At 36.4% G+C, this 22,770-nt stretch overlaps 1 protein-coding gene across 1 annotated transcript; it reads right to left on the bottom strand.

Annotated features, from left to right (window-relative positions):
* Positions 1–208: 208 nt before the first annotated feature.
* Positions 209–22,770, bottom strand: SPAG6 (sperm associated antigen 6). Its single transcript, XM_072743759.1, has 4 exons — positions 22,622–22,770; positions 22,447–22,542; positions 4,784–4,950; positions 209–1,285 (listed from the first exon to the last, which is right to left on the bottom strand). Exons 1-4 carry the CDS (start codon positions 22,644–22,646, stop codon positions 1,049–1,051), a joined length of 525 nt encoding a protein of 174 aa, XP_072599860.1. The 5' UTR covers positions 22,647–22,770; the 3' UTR covers positions 209–1,048.

The following is a 22,770-nucleotide window of genomic DNA, read 5'->3' as shown; positions in this document are numbered from 1 at the left end:
CTCCCGTTTATCTGTTTTGTTTCTTAAATTCTACATATGAGTGAAATCATAAGGTGTTTGTCTTTCTCTGACTGACTTATTTCACTTAGCATAGTACTTTCTAGCTCTACCCATGTCTTTGCAAAATTTCATCATTCTTCATTCTCTTTGATGGCTGAGTAATATTCCATTATATATCTATATCTATATATATGTTAATAGATTTATATTTTATTTACTTTAAGATTTTATTTAAATTCAAGTTAGTTAACATATACTATATTATTAGTTTCAGAGGTAGAATTTAGTGATTCATCAGTTGCATATAACATCCAGTTCTCATTACATTAAGTGCCCTCCTTAATGTCCATCACCCAATTACCCCTTCCCCCCACCCATCTCCCCTCCAGCAATTTACCACATCTTCTTCATCCATTCATCAGTTGACAGATATTTGGGCTCTTTCCATTATTTGGCTGTTATTGATAATGCTGCTATAAACATCAGGGTGCATGTACCCCTTCAAATCAGTATTTTTGTAGCCTTTGGGTAAGTACCTCATTGTGCAATTGCTGGATCATAGGGCAGTTCTATTTTTAACTTTTTGAGGAAACTCCATACTGTTTTCCAGAGTGGCTGCACTAGTTTGTATTCCCACCAACAACGCAAGAGGGTTCCCCCTTCTCCACATCCTCACCAACATCTGTTGTTTCCTGTGTTGTTAATTTTAGCCATTCTGACAGGTATGAGGTGGTATCTTATCGTGGTTTTGATTTGTATTTCCCTGATGATGAGTGATGTTGAGCATTTTTTCATATAGGTCTGTTAGCCATCTGGATGTCTTCTGCCCATTTCTTAACTGGATTATTTGTTTTTCAGGTGTTGAGTTTGATAAGTTCTCTATAGATTTTGGATATGTCATTTGCAAATATCTTCTCCCAAGACTGAAATGTGTAGGTTTTTGTGAATTTGTGATCCAAACAATTTGGCCATCATTCAAAACTTATCTCCCATAATGTATGGAAACATCATTAGAACTGCATCTATAGCTCACTAAGCAAAACCAGATTTACCTAATAAATCTAAATTTTAATAATCCTGTTTTCAGATATGCTCCATTACCTGCATTATGTCTTGCAATATATCCAAGTGCCCAAGCTGCAGCCTCCTTGACTCCAGGGTCAAAATCTTCCAAGCATATCACCAGCGTATCCAGTGCTCCACAATCAACTATTGCCTGAGCTAGTTGAGGAGAATGTTTACCAACTGCTCGTAACACAAAAGCAGCTGCTTTTTTGTAAAAACGCTACAATGATAAAATAGATAAAACTCAAAGTGAATTAAGCACTCATAAAACCAAAGGTTAAAATAGACCAAAACCAACACGAAAATGACATTAGTATAAATAAAGCTCAACAGCTTTTCAATACAAAAGATGAAAAACATCCTGCAAAATCTTTTGATGTTCTCCTATTGCTTTTGTTCAGTAACTAAACTGAAATAGTGTAAGTCTTAAGTTACACTTCAAATGTTTTGTTCTGAAACATTCATTTGGAAATTGTGTAAAATAAAACATAAACATTGTATTTCCTACCAATTCAGAAAATAATGAGATCTTCTGTATCTGCATCACATTGAAAAGTATTTGTTTGACCCATGGGAACTCTTAGATTGTTAGCATGTGCAACAAAACTGTCCACTGACAAATTCATTTCCTTTACTTGGCCTCAGTCTCTAAGCATGGTAGGCCTTTCATGACCTCAACTAATCTTTTGGGTGTCCCAAGTTATCCTGAAATAACAACCATGTTTCGAGATACACTACCAATTATTGGATAAATGTAAAGGCAAAACACTCATGATATATTTTAAAACCTTTCCTGGTAAATAAACTAGTCAAACAAGGGGATGTGTTACGTATCCCCTCTTAGAAATGCTTTTTTAAAAACGATAAATACAAATGACTTCTATTTGTAAGGTGAGTTTTAAGTAATGCTTCATATTTATAATATTCTCTATATAAAATTTTATCAGATTGAGAAATAAAAAACCTGAAACACAATACTAACATGTTTTTCTTCATATAACTAAAAAAATTAAATGTAGAGGAAGTGTTTGGCTATAACACTCACTGTTGTTTTATGGTTAGCATAATCACATAGTAATAATCTCTTTTATTAATAGAACCCGATTAATCCTCTATTTTAGATTCCAAGTTTTTATTTCTTTACAGTGACAATTAAAAGTGACTAGGTGACTACAGCACCCATTTTGAAAGCATACTATTTTACTTTAGCCAAAAGATTAAAATACAACAAAAATTATAGGAGAGAAAAAAAATATATCAAGTGTATTTTAACATATTAAATATAAAAAATTGGTATATGTTGATGATATAAGAAATATACAATATTAATAATATTTTGATTTGATATATTTTTTTAGGTTCTTAAATGTCAACATATAGATATTAAAATATTTGTTATAAAGATTAGTTTAAAGCAGTAACAAATATCTACTTACTATAAAACTTAGAGTCTTAAAATAGCTTTCTATTATTTTCTTATAATCATGGAAAAATAATGGTGATAAATTTCCTGTCATCACCTTAAGCTAATGTGACTTTTTATATGACAGAATTTTCAAATTCACAATTACTGGGCATCGATAGTCACTGTTAACTACAGTGCCTATAATTCACACCTTCTGATCCCATTTCCCCTTTCTCTTAATTTCCGCTTCTCCAAATTCCATTCTCTTCTCTCCCATTCCTCACCAAAAGAATTGCCTTAAAAAAGAAAAAGAAAAAGAAAAAAAAAAAAAAAGCCATGCCAGGGACTTTGTACCTCATAAAGAAGAGATTAAATCCTGTGAGAAATGAATTAAAGGACTGGTAGATGAAGGAGACAGAAGCCTAGAAATACTGCTTCACATTCTCACTTTCTCCTTACTTCTGCCCTAGCACTTTTTTTTGTCTCTACAGCTCATGGACATTCATTCGTATTTAGATCTATTGAGAACCTTCTTCATGGGATACCAAAACACAGACTCTGCCCTTGAAAGAAGGAGCTAAGAGTCCAGGAAGAACAAAGTCTAATACTATTTGATGATAGAAGGAACGCCTGCAAGAAAAATAAAATTTCTGAGACCACTTGTAGAGATAAGACAGTCAGTAAATGACTCTCCAATTTATAAAAATAAGCAAAATTTTAAACAATTAGGATATTTTTATTCTGATAAAATACACAAAATGTTTACTATTTTTACCATTTTTAAAGTGTACAACTCAGTGGCATTTAGCACATTCACAGTGTTGTACAAACATCACCATCTAGTTCTAGAATATTCTCACTGGCCCAACAAGAAACTTCATACATGTTCAGGAATCACTCCTCATTCCCCTCTCCCCCCAGACCTTGGCAACCTCTAATCTCCTTCTGTCTCTATGGATTTGCATATTCTGGAAATTTCCTATAAATGGAATCATACAATATATAGCCTTTTATGTCTGGCTTCTTTCTCTTAGCATAATGTTTTCAAGATTTATCCATGTTGTAGCATGTGTCAGCACTTCATCCCTTTTTACAACTGATAATATTCCATTATATGGATATCCAACATTTTATCCAATCATTCTTTTGTTATAGTGAATAATGCTGCTATAAACATTTGTGTACAAGTTTTGTTTGAACACCTGTTTTCAATTTTTTTGGAAATCTAACTAGCAGAATTGCTGGGTCATGTGGTAATTATGTTTAACTTGACTGCCAGACTGTTTTGTATAGCAGCTGCACCATTTTACACTCATATCAGCAATGTAGGAGGGCTCTAATTTCTCCAAATCTTCACTAACACTTGTTATAGTTTTCTTTTCTTTTCTTTTCCTTTCTTTTGTGTGTGTGTGTGTGTGTGTGTGTGTGTGTGTGTGTCGTGGCCATCCTAGTAGGTAAAGTGATCTTTTGCTGTGGTTCTGATTTGTATTTCCTAATGACTTATGCTGTTAATCATCTTTTCATCTTTGTTGGCCATGTATATATCTTCTTTATATGTGTACAGCTGTCTACTCAAGTCTTTTGCCCATTTTTAAATTGGATAGTTGTCATTTGGTTACATAAATAGGAATTTAACCTTAAAATATATCAAGAAATATATAGCCCCAAAAAAGAAACATACATCCTTAGGTTATGGTAAACTAATAGAATGGAATAAACAGACCAAGACCCTGTCTGTAGGAAGGTCCTTAACTATTGTTAGGTGGTGCTGTACAGAAACATAGAATAGAGCCACATAGAAAGGGAAAAAAATCGGGGCACCCTTAGATGACTCTTGAAAGGACCGACATGCTTACACACTTGGTATAAAATACTTTACCAAACCTTCCATTACAGGTATTCTCCTTCCTTTTGTATGCTTCTCTTCCCCTTGCTTCCAAGCTGTCTCACAGTTTCCACTAACCAGATTTCACCTGCATATAAGGATTGCTGAAAACAACTTTTTATTTAGCTAAGGCTCCTACAACTCTCTAAAGCTGATCCTACAGGTTTAAGACTCTCATTCACAGAAGTACTGCTTTATATATAATCCCATTAAAAACTGTTTTCTTATATTAACAGTAATGGAAAAAATGTGCCCATCACTCCCAAGATAAAATACCCTAAAGGTAACATTATGTGCAGTTCAAAGAATTAAAGGTTGTATTAATATCCTAAAATTCTAATGCCTACAAGCATGCAACTGTACCCAAACTAGCAGATTTTTTAAAATATAAGACAAAAAAGATACAAAACATTTTTTTTTAATCTTACATTCTGTTCTGCCAATGAATAAACAAGCTGGGGAAGAATGTCACCCTTCACCACTGCTTCTGCTAAGTCATCATTATAATTAGCCAGTCTCCCAAGAGCCAGTGCAGCAGTCTGTTGAATTGTTGGGACCACATCCAGAAGAAGAGGCCTCAGCAAAGACATTACACCTGAGTTATGAACAAACAGATGTCAGCAAAATTTAAATGAGAAAGCAAATATAAAATTCAGCATATATGCAGATAAAATTAACCATAAAAAATCAGTAAAAACAAAAAAATTATATACTAAAAACTAATGATATATTTAGAAGCATCTAACTGGAATAATATAACCTGTAATTATCCAAGCAGGGGCATAGCATGAAAACAAGAAAGGCTTTGGAGTTAGGTTAAAAGTTTAAATCCCTGATTTGGCAAATAGTAGCTACGTGACCTAACCAGGCTGTCATGAGGAGCGCAAAGAAAGATTATGGAGTATGTAGTTTAATGCCTACCTACCACATGGTAGCGGGTAGAGGGGGGATCGGGGTAGGTTTTCCCCAGCCTTTGCAAATCCTATCTTTCAGGGCTTAGACTTCTATGGAGACTTCCATCTGTCTTGTTTTCTTTTGTTTTTTTTTCTCTGATTCCAGCTGTTCGGTCTTTTCTATGATTTCAACTGGCTAGGGCCTCACATTGATGAAGGGATGCAAATTCAGATTTCTGACACTATTTCAAAGAAACAAATTCTTTGAGATAAGTGTTTTGTTTTACTAGCTCTCATAATACTGACTCTAGAGTTGAATACATAGTAGGTATATCATCATCACAGCAACAATAGTAAAAGATAGCTTGTATTTATCTGGCACTTTATTATCATGTACACGTTGTTTTAAGGACTTGTTTTCCAAAAAAAAAAAAAAAGGACTTGTTTTCCATTTTCCATATTAATTCACTGAACTGTCATAACAAACTTATGAAGTTTGCCCTATTACGTCCATTTTACAGGTAAGGAAATGGAATGGTGAAGAAGTGAGAAAGGTGAAGAAGTCATCACAAAACTAATAAGTGGTGGAAAACAGAAATTCAGACATTCTTCATTAATGATTGCTAATCATATAATACATATTAAAAGTTGAGGAGGTAGGGAAAAGGAGATAAAAAATGATTACATTTTGGCCATTTGATTGGCTATTCTAATTTTTTATCTTACCTTTGATTTACTATAAAATACCCAAAATAGTCAACTGCTATTTGGGCTTTAATGATGCTGTTTTAGTCTAAGGTTACAAGAAAGGTAACGACAGAGTTCAAACTGGAACAAAATGCCCTTTGACCTTCTAAACTTTACTTAATTTGCAGCAGGCTATTCAACTAGATGTTATTACATCTTTTCTTTAAAAACATACACAGTGATCTAGAAAAGCAAATATTATCAATATTCTTTTATAATGTTATATCCAGAAACATTTGAAATAGAATAAAAACAAAACATTTATAGTAACACTTAGGATTAGACCAAATTAAGATAAACACTACTACCAAATAACATAAGCAGAGAATAATGATGCTTATCACAGATACATGTAACGATGTGACCCGGGGCTTTTCACAGTTTCCAGTTTCACTTAGTGATCATTTTTATGGCAGGGGTGGCTTGGTGAGGTCATCTTGTATGAGATCACAGATGCAAGTTTGAATCCCACTCAGGCTGGTTAACTTTGCAGGCACTTCTACTCATGCCTAGGTCACAGCTCACATTCAACAAATCAGTGTGTCTGTGCTCATAAGTGTTGCTAATATGACTATCTATAGTTTTTATAGTGATAATTTCTGAAATACCTCACAATAAAAAGGTCAAAGTACAGAATGATAACCAAATATTAACATGAGTTCTTTCTAGAAAGTTGAATTTAAAATAATTTGTTGGTCTTCTCTTTAGTTGCTTCATTAATCTTTTTTTTTTTTTTTTTGGCTTTTTAACTGTAGCAAAATACTCATAACATAAAAATTACCATTTTAAACCATTCTTTAGTGTACAAATTGGTGTAATCATTATCACTAACTAGGAACTGCTGTGCCATTTTACATTCCTACCGGCAAAGTACAAAGGTTCAAATTTCTCCACATCCTTACCAATACTTTTTATTTTTTGTTTTTTGTTTTTTAATAATAGCACTCTAGCAGGTGTGAAGTGGTAACTCCTGCGGTTTTGATTTTCATTTCCCTGACTCATGTCAGTGAATGTCTTTTTATGTTTTTTGCTTATATTGGCCATTTTACATGTTCTTTGTTGAAATGTCTATTCAAGTCCTCTGCCCATTTTTAAATTGGGTTGGTTTTGGTTGTTGTTGAATATAACTTGATTTTTCATAACAAAGATGCATGATTTTAACATAAAATAAGTCAATAATTACATTTCATGTTATTTTTTCCTGATAATTCTGGTATTTCCTCCCCCCCCCCACATTTGATATATATATATATATATATATATATATATATATATATATATATATATATATATATATATAAAGGCAGTGGCTTATTGCCTTTTGAAATATAATTGGAGGGCAGCCCGGGTGGCTCAGTGGTTTAGTGCTGCCTTTGGCCCAGGGCGTGATCCTGGAGACCCAGGATCGAGTCCCATGTCCAGCTCCCTGCATGGAGCCTGCTTCTCCCTCTGCCTGTGTCTCTGCCTCCCTCTCTCTCTCTCTTTCTCTGTGTGTTTCTCATGAATAAATAAATAAAATCTTTAAAAAAATAAAAAGAAATATAATTGGAAAATCAGCCTATATTAGGTTATTAATCCTGGTTATTTTGAATTAAATCTCAAAAACTTTGAACTTTTACATTAAGAAGTTGAAGAATAAATTCATCTATCTGGGCCTATAATGTTTAACTTAGTTTTAAGTGTTTATTATTAGTTATGGTATTTAGCTAATAATATCATAAGTCTCCCAATTTTGTAAATTTTCAGTTTGTAGTTTTAGCAGTAAAATATTTTACCTCCCTATATGTATTTCACCTGTCCACATAATCAAAGGAATTTTTTGCTTTATATATTTTCTCCTCCATTTTTCTTTTTTTTAAAAAAAAAGATATTTTATTTATTTATTAGAGACAGAGAGAGAGAGAGAGAGGCAGAGACACAGGCAGAGGGAGAAGCAGGTTCCATGCAGGGAACCCAACATGGGACTCAATCCTGGGTCTCCAGGATCACGCAGTGGGCTGAAGGCGGCGCTAAACTGCTAAGCCATGGGGGCTGCCCTCTCCTCCATTTTTCTACTACATTTGGCCCAGGAAAAATAAGATAAACAAAATGACACACCATTCCTTTCCTTCTATCTCTGTATTTAATATCAAATTTAGGCCTCTATGCAGATGCCTCTGCTCTATCATTCTTTTTTGTAAAAAATATTTTTTTAAATTTATTCATGAGAGACACATAGAGAGAGGCAGAGACACATAGGCAGAGGGAGAAGCAGGCTCCCCACAAGGAGCCAGAAGTGGGACTCAATCCCAGGACCCTGGGATCAAGACCTGAGCCAAAGGCAGATGGCTCAGCCACTTAGCCACCCAGGCGTCCCTGCTCTATCATTCTTTTCCACATTCCCTAGTTCAGACAGTAGCACAATAAGACTTTTGAAAAATTTAAAATCTTTGAACCTATAAAAGTAAAAGCTAAAGTTTCAGCTTAAAATATGTTTGTTTGGGGAGGCCTGGGTGAATCAGACAGCTAAGCCTCTAACTCTTGATTTTGGCTCAGATCATTATCTCAGGGTTGTGAGATGGAGCCCCATGTCAGGCTTCACGCTCAGTGAGGAACCTGCTTCTTTCTTTCTCTCTCTCTCTCTCTCTCTCTCTCTGCCACTCCCCCTGCTCAAGCTCACTCTCTGTCTCTAAAATAAATAAATAAATATTTTTTAAAATATATCTTTCTTTGAGTAAGGTAATCTTTATTACCTTATTTCTATTTATTACCAAATTTCCAGTCCTTGAATTATCTCTTAGTGATTCATAATTATCAGTCCCCAGGGACATGTTTTTATCTTTTACACAGATAGGTATGGAGACCTTGTCATTCTAATTATGTCTGTCCTAAAAATACAGATAATGATACAAGAGGAACCAGGGAAGGAAGGAAGGCAGTATGAGAGGGAGGAAGGGAAAGATAAAGGAGAAAAGAAGCATATATGACATAAAAAGAAAATTTTCCTTACCTGCCTGTCCATTAGGAATCCATGGTGATTGATCCTTAGTGAATAAATGCATGAAAATTTAGAGTCCGTAAATTACAGCACTTTGAATACTGGCTACAATATCTGATAAGCAAGGTCTCTAGTGACAGCTAATGACCTCAGTGAGGTTTCTACTGAAGGATCCCACAGGTTCTAATATTAAAAATAATGATTCACATATTATACCCTAATATCCATGTTTCTTTTATAAAAACTGATCAAATGATGTGAAAGTGTTTCTGAAACTTCTAGATAAATCTTCACAATCTCTCTCCTCCCAACTTTATAGTTTGGAGTTTCTTATCTATTTTTCTTGTTTCGGTGCCAGAGATATAGATTCTAATACCTACATTTCAATCCAGTTATGCAAAAACAACAACAAAAATAACTTTGCTGATCCTGCTGCCCCTAGTCATTCACTCAAAAAATAGATTAGGATTCACCAACTGGCAAACAATAGGATTAAACACCTGAGCAAAGGCAGCTCCTTCCCTCAAGAAACAAATAATCTAATGGAGGAGATTATAAAATACCCTCAAAATAATCACAACTCCTTTGATGTCCTTATGTTTTAGACTTAAAAGTGATTTCTATCAAATATATTTTTTACTTTCCAGTTTTATACTCAAAATTATCAAAAACATAAAATATGTTGAAGATTTATATATAACTTACAAGGCATTAAAAATTTCAATTCCAACAATATATTTTAAAACGTCTTTCTATATGACCATTTACCACGAAACTATTACTATAGCTCATTTATGAAGTTTTTATTTTTTTAAGATTTATTTATTTATTCATGATAGACACCGAGAGAGAGAGAGAGGCAGAAACACAGGAGGAGGGAGAAGCAGGCTCCATGCCCGGAGCCTGATGCGGGACTCGATCCCAGGACTCCAGGATCAGGCCCTGGGCCAAAGGCAGGCGCCAAACCGCTGAGCCACCCAGGGATCCCTTCATTTATGAAGTTTTGAAAGAAGTCATCTCTCCATACAATAAATCAATATGTAGTCAAGGATTTACCTTTGCCTGTCAATGTTAACCATCTGACTGGGACATTCTGTTTGGGGTCCAATAAGAATATAGAGGGACTTCATGCTTTAGAAATAGAAGGAATCTCTTGCCCTGCTTGTTATGCAACTGCTTGTGTGGAGAGACAACAGACTGAGATCATTAAAGCATGTATTTAGAGGGAGATTGGCTGCCTTTGACTCCAGGCTCTGCCACATGTCAGCTGTGGGACCTCAACAACATTAACTAATCATCTCTGCATCACAGTTCCCTCATGTGTAAAATGGTGACAAATTCTAGGACTGCCTCATAAAGTTGTTGTGAGAATCAAAATGAGTTAAAAATTTTAAAGTACTAGGCAGATGAGTTGGGGTAAAATATATACCAGTAAGTGCCTGGTAAGTGAATGTGCAAAAGGAATCCATTCCCTTTTTTGCCCATATTTCTCATCAACATGTTATTACTATTAATGTATAGGACTCGTTAATCAGCACCTTCCATTATGATGAAGAAATATTTATGGTTCCCTCGCCTCAAAGATTGAGCCTTTTCTATCATGTATTTTATTTTTTTTAATATTTTATTTATCTATTCATGAGAGGCACAGAGAGAGAGGCAGAGACACAGGCAGAGGGAGAAGCAGGCTCCCTGCAGGGAGCCCAATGCAGGACTTGATCTCAGCACCCTGGGATCAGGACCTGCACTGAAGGCAGATGCTCAACCACTGAGTCACCCAGGCATCCCTCTACCATGTATTTTAGAATTACCATGGTAGAATAATTATTCACCATTCACTCAAGAAGTATCTAGTAAGAATATACAAGGTATTGAAAACACAATCAGGGATGCTTGGGTGGCTCAGGAGGTTAAGCATCTGCCTTTGGCTCAGGGCATGATCCCTGGGTCCTGGGATCCAGTCCCACATCAGGCTCCCTGCAAGGAGCCTGCCTCTCTCTCTGCCTGTGTCTCTGCGTCTCTCTCTCTCTATAATGAATAAATAAAATCTTACAAAAAAAAAAAAAAAGAAAACACAATCATCTTTGACCTCAAAGAACTTATAAAGGGGTCAAGAGAAATATAAAAAATGCAAACGAATGCAACACATTATGACATATGCAACTAAAAGAGAAGTAGAGGATGCTTTGCAAATATATATACAATGGAGCATCCAACCTAAACCTTGAGGGACACAAGGAAGGAAACCCAAGGTAAGGGACATCCAGGTGGAGATTTGAAGGCTCTCAGACGGGTCACAGATTGTCTGCTAAAATAACTGGAGGGTGTGGAGATGGGAAGGACTGGAGAGTTTTCAAACCAGAAGGAACTGTATAAATGAAGCTCAGAGCCAAGAGAGTTTGTCAAAACTGAGAATTCAGTGTGATCATAGCACAAGAGGGGAGCAAAGAGTTGGGAAACAAGGCTAAGAGATTAACAGAAGCAAAAGTACTGAAGAGCCCAATAACCTAAGTACTTTGAATTTAATCTCAACATTAACATCAGTGTTTCTGTACTTTGTAAAGAAGGGTCACTGGTTACACTGGAGAAAAAGGACGAAAAGAGACAAGATGGGAGGCAGAAGACTACTTAGGAAGCTATTGTATGTATCTGGGCCAGACATGAAGATAGCCTGGAGAAAGCTAATGGCAAAGGGAAAGAGAAAAGGGAAAGGTAGAGATATTTACAAGACAAACCGATTATTGTGAGGAAAAGGGAAGAATAAGTGATATTTCCAAGTTTCTAGCTTGGACAAGATGTATGATTGTTGCCGACTGTTGAAGAAGCCATGATAAATTCATACTGGCCTGAAATGTAAAGTGGGAGGGCTGATATGGCAAGTGATAAAGCTGGAAAGTTGGTTGGGGCCAGATCAAATCTGGCTATAAACTGAATTAAGATTTTGTAATGGAAATTTTGTAAATAAAATGGAAAGCCATGGGAACCTTATTGTTTGTACCACCTACTCTCAGGGAAGCAAATAAATGGGAATGAGGACTTTGAATAATTCCAAGGCCCAACACGTATGGCTGAGAAGGCTGTGTACTGCACAAATCCAAGGGATGCCATTCACATAGATCATGATACAAATGGCACTTCTGAAGTTGTACAAAGCACAGCAGCCATCCTTGATGTAGCATGTTATGTGGTTCTCATTTGTTTTATGTGAATAAATGTCTTATCTTCTCAGTAAAATGATAAACATCTCTAAAGCAGACTTTGTTTTACACTTCTTTTCTATTTACCAAATCATCTAGCACAGTTCTGAATATACAACTAACTCTTATTAAAGTACTTCTGGTCTTGGCTCTAGAAACTATCATCTACTTCAATTTTACTATACCGACTCTCCCATCACAGAGTAACTCCAATTACACTTACTAACTTTACTAATTTTAAGTTTTTTACTTCTGTAAATTACTACATTTACATGACTATATTTTTACTGAAGCAAGCTCCATGACACTGATGAATATTATAGCATGTTCTCATCTTCCTTCACTGGTCATTTTTTACTTGAAAATATTTAAGTCTTCCTCACTTGTTTGTTTTTTTTTTCTTTTTAGAATTAATAATTTTCAGGCTTTGATTTGGTTTCTTCTAGCCTCTATGATTATATACCACTGACCACCATTCCTGCATTTGATTAAGAAATCACAAATTTCAGTATCACATCTCTTTGCCCTGTTTTCTGTGAAATACTTCTTTGCTGCTATAACCATAGAATCAATTATAATTTTAGATGTTATATCCCTTAAAACACACACAGAGTCCCTTAATTTGTTTGAGGGATCAGAATGAATCATGAAATGTATGGTCTTTTTGCACCGAATTCAATTATAATGGTAAATAATTCAGGAAACATCTCTTTTCTTCTTTTAAATGTATTCTCGTTGGGTAGCCCCAGTGGCTTAGCAGTTTAGTGCTGCCTTCAGCCCTGATCCTGGAGACCCAGGATCGAGTCCCACATCAGGCACCCTGCATGGAGCCTGCTTCTCCCTCTTCCTGTGTGTGTGTGTGTGTGTGTGTGTGTGTATCTCTAATAATTAATAAATAAAATCTTTAAAAAAATAAAAATAAATGTATTCTCGTTAATTGTAGTATCCTCTGAATTTTGTTTGGTAAGTCACTGTCAATTCAGATGTCTGTGAGTGAAGGACTACCACAGCTGATTTGCCATTGTTGAGTAGGGAAGGGTGAGAGAAGCTGGCACCAAGAGCACTGACTCTCACAGTGACAGCTAGCAGCTCTTCCAAGGGGCACAAAGCACAGTAGGTATTTATTTACCTAACATACACCTACATAGTACTTATGTGCCAGGGACTCCCTTAAGAAATTAATAATTTTAAAAAAAAGAAATTAATAATTTTTTTTAAAAAATCACAAATATTAACTCATCAATCCTCATTAAATCCTATGAGGTAGATACTATTTGATAACTCTAGCATCTATGCTCTTTTGTTTCTCCTCCCCTTTATCAATCACATCCCATTTGCCAATGAAAACCAGCCTACATGAGCCAGGTTTCAAATGCATACCAAAGGGTATTATCTGTTGAATTCATTTAATTCTATCATTAACATTACTGTAGCTCTCTTCCATGATTACTATATTAAACTGAAATTTCATTCATTCTTCCAGTGGCTAGGTCATAGCCACCACCGTCTATATACAAGATTTAAACTCAGAGATCATAAAGGTTATGGCAAGTTCAATTGACATGATACTTTACATAAAATGACTGGAACTTACATGTTTATAATTACACACATAAATTTAAAATGGGCCTTTAATATGGTTTTCAAATGAACATGTAAATTCCACATGTTCAAACCTCTCTTTCCAGCCAAAGTGACTCTCGTGAGCTCCAGAGCCCTACGTACCCAAACTGCTCACTATAGTCACTGGCACACAGATACCCCAGACACTTCAACTTCGACACTATTAGAAAAGGAGGTCATGGTCTTCCTCTGCTTTTTGTATCCCTTCTCCATTCATGAATGGTCACCGTGAGTCACCCCGAGCTCTCCTTTCTCCTCACCTGTTCCTGCTCTTTCCCCTAAGACACAAATGCTACAGATCTGTGAGGCAACACTGGGCACTCACTCTGTCTTCCTGATCCTGTTTTAATTCCCTACAATCTATCCTCCACTTTGCTGTGAAAATCATCTCTCAAAAATACAAAATGGATCCCTTCACTCCTCTAATGAAAGCTTTTTGATGACTTTCTACCTATTTCAGGATAAAAACCAAACTTCAGATGAGGTCCTTCATAAATAGGCCTGTTTTCCTCTCCAGCCATGCGTTGCCTCTCTGTAGCCCTATTATCCCAAGAGGCTCCTGCCATAGCTAAACATTAGCCTTTTCTATCAAGCACCACTTTTTCCTCTTGCCTCTGTGCCTTTGCACATAATGTTCCCTCTATCTGAATGCAGTTTTCCTTGCACCCTTCTTCATCTGGCTAACTCCTAGGAAGTTCAGTTAGATATCTCCTTCTAGAAGTCTTCCATGAATGTACTCCTCCAAAGCTTGAATTAGGTACCCTCCATGTATGTTCCACATGTTGTGTAATGGACACTTATCAACAAGTATGTATATAGCTCTCCTTAAGCAAATAAGCTCCTTGAGTGCATTGTCTGTGCCTATTTTTTGCATGATCAGCATCTAAACATGCCCCTGGCCCTTCGATACTCAATAAATGTTGAATGGTGAAGGAACAAACTGAAATTTAATGTGAGAAAATTTAAGAGAAATTTTAAGAGAAAATTTTCTCTTTTTCAGGCAATTTTGAGTTAAAATAAAAACAAAATGAGCTCCTGTTTAGGGTGACTTTTTAAAAGTTTTGGAAATGGTGATGATTGCATAACATTATGAATGTAATTAATACCACTGAACTGTACACTTTAAAAATGGCTAAAATGGGTAGCCACTTTAAAGTGGCTCAGCAGTTTAGCGCTGCCTTCAGCCCAGGGCCTGATCCTGGAGACCGGGGATAGAGTCCCATGTCAGGCTCCCTGCATGGAGCCTGCTCCTCCCTCTGCCTGTGTCTCTACCTCTCTCTGTGTGTGTGTCTCTCATGAATAAATAAATAAAATCTTAAAAAGAAGTGGCTAAAATGGCAAATTTTGTTATATTTTACCACAATTCTAAGAAATTACCAATATATTGGAATTCCTAGCTAGCTCAGTCAAAAGAGCCTTCAATTCCTGATCTCAGGGTCATGAGTTTGAGCCCCATGGTAGGTATAGAAGTTATTTAAATAAAAAACTACTAAAATACTAACAATGTACTAAAACCCACTAAATTTTACACTTAAATGGGTGAATTGTAAGGTATGTGAATTATATATATTAATAAAGTGAATTTTAGAAACCTTTTAAAAATAAAAAAATAAAAAAATGGATAATATATGTTCATAGTTCTTTTTTTAGGTATATGGGTCATTTAAACTGACCCTTTACCCCAGAGCACATAGATATAATTGTACCTTATTTTGAAAGTTTTCTAGAGAGCTGAATTTCTAAATATTGAATTAGTCCTGTCTTCTTCTGGCAATGGATTTTCTCTTTTATGATTTATACCTATGAAACCTACCTGCCTGCAGAAAATTGGAATGTTCATGAATGGGGTCAGTAGAGAATAAATAGGAGAATTATAAAAGGATTGTCTGCTCCAAGAGGTTTCATGAGTAATATTTGAAGAGGTCACTTTTGGAAGGTAATCACTTCAAAAAACTTCTTTCAGATAAAATGTTTTATTCACATTCCACTTACTCTAAAATTTTTTGAGATAGTTTTCTTTAAAATATAGAGATACAAAGATAAAAATTAAGAGCCATGTAGTAGGGGTGCCTGTGTGACTCAGTTAAGTGTCTGCCTTCAGCTCAGGTTGGGCCTTGATCCCAGGGTCCTGAGATTGAGCCTGTTTCTCCCTTTCCCTCTGCTAACTCTCTCTGCTTGAACTCTCTCTCTCTCTCTGTGTCAAATAAATTTAAAAAAATCTTAAAAAAAAAAAAAAGAGCCAGTAGTAGAGAGATGAGAACTGATAATTTTATCAAAAATATAGGTTAAGAATAGCTGCTACAACTGAACTTTAAACATATCACCGAGTTTCCTGGCAGCAAAAGTAAAAAGGGAACCACTTTGTGAAATGAAGCAGGAACAAAATTTTTTTTCCTGAAATTTCCTATGTAGGCCTAGCTTGACACTTAATGATTAATAAAGATTAGTTGAATAAAAGAGTATGTCTTTACATTAAAAATGTTTAATAAAATAGACAATGTCTTCAGTGGTAGATTTAAGGAAGCTATGGGGAAATCTAAGTATTTTTTAATAAGCCCTCAAAAAAAGCCATATTATTAGAGTAATTCTACAAAGACATTTCTATGGAAAACTAATGTAAGCTAGTCTATGTATATAACTTAATAGTGATTCTAATGACACAGAAATAGAATATACAGAAAAGTAGATAGAGATCATTTCCTTGAAGACACATGCACACATACATACAGCACAAATATCACTTATTTTCACCTGGACTTAGAAAACTTGAATAAAAGTAAATTAGGGACACCTGGATGGCTCAGCAGTTGAGCATCTGCCTTCAGCTCAGGTCTTGATCCTGGGGGTCCCAGGATTGAGTCCCAAATGAGGCTCCCTGCATGGAGCCTGCTTCTCCCTCTGCCTGTATCTCTGCCTATCTCTCTGTGTCTCTCATGAATAAAGAAAATCTTTTTTAAAAAAATCAAATTTAAAACTGATCCACCCTTAGGACAGAAAGCATTAGGTATATGACAAAACCAATATTTCACTTTGAAAATTAGGGAAGTCTGACGTGTTTGGAGAGGCCATCCAACCCACTATAAAGCAAAACCAAATTGTTTCTCAAGGGTGACTCTGATTTCTCCTAGGGCCAGTACTTGATAGAAATCCCAAAGTTCTGAGCACAGTGAACATGGAGTAAAAGTCCTTCACACAAAGCATAATTAAGTTAAAAAACAAAGGCAAGTGTTAGATATAATCAACCAACAAATATCAAGTGCCTCTCTCTCCACTGTGCTCTACTCCCCTCCCCACCATGTTCTCAAAAAGTGAGCGACAGTCACAGGACGGCTAGCCACCTTGGGCTCTAAGGAAGTCTCCCTTGCACTCTCCCTCATCCCAGCAGGGACTCAGTCCAAGGACTCTCTGAAGTACTATCTTAGTTTGCAACTTCCAGTGGATTACACACTTTTCCTGGGGTGCTTTTTAAAGAGCTTCTGCCTTGATAAGGTTTTCCTTAGAAGTCAGAGGAAGCTGAAGGTCCTCCAGAGTTCTGAGTCCAGTGTAAGCCCTAAATACAACCCCCACTCCCTCAAACCTCAAACTTCTCAATTGAAGTTAGTTCCCTGCACCCGGCCTCCACTCAAGCTCCCATAATGATCCTCAAGGAGACCTCAAAAGCCAATTGCACACAATTACTGGATAGCCTTTGGCACCCAAAGGCCTAAAGAAATGACCTGGTTTAACAGTTAACATTAAGATTAGGAACTCTAGAACGACCTAGAAATAGCTTACTAACACCTACAAGGTAACATAGAGTGCAATGTCAGGCAGCAATTAAACATCTTCTAGTCTTAGTTTGACTGGGACTCTCTTTATAATGAGGGTAATTATCTAAGCTTTTTGCAGCTTAAGTATCCACACTGAAGAAGATACCTATACTACCTACCTGAGCTGTTATAAGAATCTAATTTTTTAAGAGATGTGAAAACACTCAGAAGAAAATTACTCCTGGGTCACCTGGCTGGCTCAGTGGGTAGAGCATGTGACTCTTGATCTCAGTGTTGTGAGTTTAAGCCCTATGTTGGGGATAGATTACTTTAAAAAATTAAATTTTTTAAAAAAGAAAAAATATTTACTCCTTTCATTCTATTTCAACATGTTGAACATCTGCCCTATGCTAAGCATTATGCTGGGCATGGAATTTACAGTTTGTGGAGAAAACAGAAACTAAATCATTGCAATCGTAATGAGTATCATGAAAGAGAAATATTAGGAGCAAGAAAAGCATAAATCAAGAGCCTTAACTTACTGTGAGGGCTTAAGGAAAGTTTCCCTGAGGAATCAACATCCAAACAGAGCCATAAAGAATGAGTAGAAATTAATTAGGCAAAGAAGTACAGGAAAAGGTTCTAGTCAGAGGAGCAAAAGCCATAAAAAAACATTGAAAAGTACAGTTAGGAAATACTTAAGTAACTTTTCAAAAACATTAAATTGTCACATTAAAATATAACCACACAAACTTGCCATTTCTAAGCCCTACTCTAGTAGGGTCATCCATAGCCTAATTTTTTTTTTTTTTTTAATCATCCAGTTTTTCCTAAGAAAACAAGCATACCCTAACCCTGGCTACATTACTTTCTACTTCTGTACCAAAGCTTAAATAACAAAATAGATAAATGTCCAAGTAGGAACAAGGGTTTGAAACATAGAATACAATTTTGAATGATCTTATTTTTAGGATGTATTATTGGGTGCATACAAGTTCAGAATTTTAATAGTTCCCTCACTTAAGCATATGTAAAACAAACAAAACACAAAATCACTATCCCTATCTTTTAAGATCAGTGCTTAATTATCATGCATTCACAACTCTAAGACTCCTTTTATATTCATGAAATGTATTTATTTTTATTCATGAAATTTAAATAGCATGATTGATTAAGTTTTTTTGAAGTTGCTTTACCCATTATCTTTTCAGTTTCAATATCCTTTGGATCCGTGGTTTTTGTAAGAGAATCATGCTACTTGTACCTACCAGGCTATGTTTTAAACATAAATGCTTACCACAGGCTTTCCCTTCTCAGAAAATTGAGGTGCTAAATCATTAATCTGAACATTTTCACCCGTCTACGGCCATACCACCCTGAACGCGCCCGATCTCGTCTGAACATTTTCACCCTACCCCAGACACGTGTAACTTCAGATCATTTTGTGTCAACAAATATTATTTTCTTGAATTGTAAACTCATTAAATTGCCTAGATTTGCAAATTAGCTTCAAAAAGATGCATATTTAAAGTGTTATGTAATCTTCTCTATTGCTACTCTTCTGAAAATGTACATAACTAGTGATTAGCCATATTTATTGTTTTGCTATATATTATATGTTAAATATTACAAAATATTACTTTAAACTTTACTCCCATTTTTCTTACATAAGTAGCTGCTTCAGAAAGTTTATTTTATCTAGTAAGCAGTTTAAAAATAATTTTCTTGGAGTTTTTATATTAGCTTATTATAAAAGACTTTCTAAGCAACCTAAGTAAGAGAGCCTGATAGTCCAATATGCCACAAAATATATTACTTATATTTTATAACTAAACGATCACCTCCATTTGCTGAAATTCTACAATTGGTAGAAGTAACAATGTATTGTCTCTACTATTTACAATGTGTTACATGTGTTACTAATTATTCAAAGAGGGAAGTATCAAAATTCATTTTTAAATAGCTGCAAGATGTAATGGTTCAAAGGCACAGGGTTGGAGGGTGCATAAAGAGATTTTATAACAAACATTAAACTTTTAAATGTTTTCCTATACGTATTTGATTTAGAAGGAATAAAAATCTCAGTAAAAAAAAAAATTCCTCTAGAATAAACACATTGTACACCATTCTTTCTAGTAACGATTCTGGTTAGAAATCAAACTTATTTTTTGTCCAAATACTCTAAAGAAGATATCTTGCAACACTTTGTTTGCTTTAGTAATTACTTTGGACATATTTGATAAAGCAAGTATTCTTGTTAACACATCGAAAATATAATGAAAAAGATCACAGATTTAAAATGAAATAAAACTCCATTGATAATTTTCACTTTTAGGTTCCTTTCAGAGTGAATGAATTAAAAAATTCTTAACAAGTGAACTACTGATTTATCATGATGCCTATAAGGAAAATGTTTTCTACCTTATCTTGGATCCATGGTACATATTTATTTAAGCAGTTCATTAGGGGAGAAAAGTGAGAAAGCAAAACCAAACCTTCCCAAGTGTGCAGAGAATACGACAAAGTCAGGAATAAGATGCATTGGTACTTTATGCTATCAAAATGAAGTCACTTGATTGAAAGAAAAACTTGATCATAATATATGTGATGCATAGCTATTGTGGCTCATTTAAAAGTATTTTAAAATCCATGTTGATTATTATTAGAGAACAATCCATTTGAATGGTTTATAGACTATTATGTTCTCATAACAAAATTTACAGATTATTTTAATTAAAAGAATAAATATATTGAAATATTCATTAGCTATATCTATTTAAAATTATTAAAGGAGAGCTTAAATTGAATCTAGATGACATGAAATATGTTAAAGCAAGCTCAAGAAAAGAAAAATCTTAGCATTCCATCAACAACATTGGTCAAGCGCAGACAACTTCAAAATATTGTTATATTCCTTTTGTATTCCCTTCCTTCATAAGCCAGACCATAAGTGGAAATGGGCGGCTACTTCAGATGTCATATGTAGGTCCCATACTTTGGTGATCACTCAGCCTAATGGTCTGGATGGACTGATTAAATTCCATAACACGTTCTACATTGTATACTTACAGGAAAAGATAACCTGCCACTATTATACTAAAATCTGATATTCTGTATCTTGTTACTTAAACTCCTGTGTTACAGTATCAAATTTTTAAAATAATGTCAATCATTTTCCCTTTTAAAAAAATGTTTTAGTTTAACTGTTTACTTATAGTTCAGAAATTAAATATCTGTAAACAGATAGGTGTCCATTCACAAAAGCCATTGAGTAGGACTGAGGGGGAGGGGACTAAAAATTAAGTGCATTAAAAATAATGTAATATGCTCTAATAAACTTGTATTTGCCAGTATATATGAAACACTGTGCCCAACACTGTTCTGGGTACTTTGGGGAATATACATACAAGCACATAAGTACACACACACATGCAGAAGAAAGAAAATTAATCCACATGAAACAACTGCAGAACAAAAGATGATCAACTTTGAAATTTTTGAAAGGAGAACAGATTAGTGGTTTTTCAGGGTTAGGGACAAGAAGAATGTAGGTGTGGTTATAAAAGAACAATAAAAGTGATCCTTGCAGTAATGAAAGTGTTGTGTATCTTGACTACAGTGATGATGGATACACACAGGATAAAACTGTACAGAACTAAACATACACATACACAGAAACACACAAATAAATACAAGCAAAACTGATAAAACCTGAATACAGTGGATGGATTTCTACCAGTGTCAACATACTGGTTGTGACATCATGCCACAGCCTTGATGTACAGGGGATCTCTGTATTATTTCTTACAATTCATGTAACTCTACGATTATCTCAAAATAAAAAGTTTTAAAACATGATTATCAAATATACTTTCTCTATTCTAAACACAACCCCACCCTCAAATAAAAGCATACAAGGAATAAACACCAAAATCCTTCTCAGTGACAGAAAAAATTGCCATTTAGGTGCAATTGTAAGTCCCCCCCCCCCCAGAGAAGCCAGAACAAACATTATTTCTAAGCATTCTTGCCCTGTCAATATGTCCTTAAAATATCTTTTAACTCCGTGTTAATTTGAATGAGTTTTAAAGATCACAAACTATAAATTGAACATTTATGATACAGTAGTGCTAAAATGCTACCTTACTTTTAGACGGCAGTGGAATCATCCCTAATCCACCAGGATCTTCTCCATCTATTTATGTTAATTGATCGGAAGCAGATCACACCCCGTCTCTCTTCCTCTTTCTAGAGTATGCAAGGGTTCGGACTGAGGGGGGTGGAACGACGGCACCAGAAGGACTTCTCAAAGCTAGCACTTCACCTACTTTGAAAGTCTTAGAAATTATTCAAGCAAATCTTTGCTCTTTCACTAATGCAAGGCGAGAAGTAATGTGTCAACCGCTCTGGAATTCCTTTGGTGTGAGGAAGTCCAAGGTGATCAAAGGCAGGGTGACAAGCCACGGCACCCGGATAAAATGGGTCTGATTGAGGTAGATTTCCATTTGCGTAAAATGACTTCCAGGCCATTCTTCTGGCCTTGACTTTCAACTTGGCACTTGCCCGGTTGCGAAAAGATGGAAACAGGGACGTCGGGCCCCTCTCACGCCCATCTGGACGCTTCACCCTCTCGGCCTCACACCCCAGGAAGACCCGCTAAAGAGGACGGATGCTCTGGGGTCTCGGCGGTGTGCTGGGAGAGCTGAGGGGCACCGTCCTCCCGCCGCCCCCCAGCGCCTCTCCAAAGCTGAGCGGGCAGGGGAGCGGGGCGACGGGGAGCGGAGGCGGGGGGGAAGGCCGGGGTGGAGGCAGGGGCGCGGAGGGGCCCGAGGGCTGAGTACCCGGGGCTGCAGGGCGCGGCGGGCGGGGGCACCTATGGCGCGGGCCCGGGGGTCGCGGGCTCACCCGCGTTCTGCAGCGTCTCGATGTTTTGGGGTCTGGTCGCCAGCTCCGCCACCATCTGCACGAACTGGGTCCGGGCCTTCTGGTACTGCTCGAACACTGCCGGGGACAGACGCGGTGGAGCAGGCCGCCCGCCGTCGGGGCGCCACCCCCACGCGCCTGCCCCCCGGGGCCCTACCTTGCAACACCTGCCTCTGACTCATGGCGCCCGCGGCCCTCAGCCCGCCACCGGCTCGGCTGCGAGGCGGCCCGTCCGCGCCCGGCCTGCGAGAAAGCCCAGGGGGCGACCGCGGCGACGCCGCCTCCGACGGGAGCCGTTTCTGTGTA

The sequence above is a fragment of the Vulpes vulpes genome, chromosome 2 (assembly GCF_048418805.1).
Source record: "Vulpes vulpes isolate BD-2025 chromosome 2, VulVul3, whole genome shotgun sequence".
In the NCBI taxonomy this organism is placed as follows: domain Eukaryota; kingdom Metazoa; phylum Chordata; class Mammalia; order Carnivora; family Canidae; genus Vulpes; species Vulpes vulpes.
This window is presented reverse-complemented; position numbering and strand designations above follow the sequence as displayed.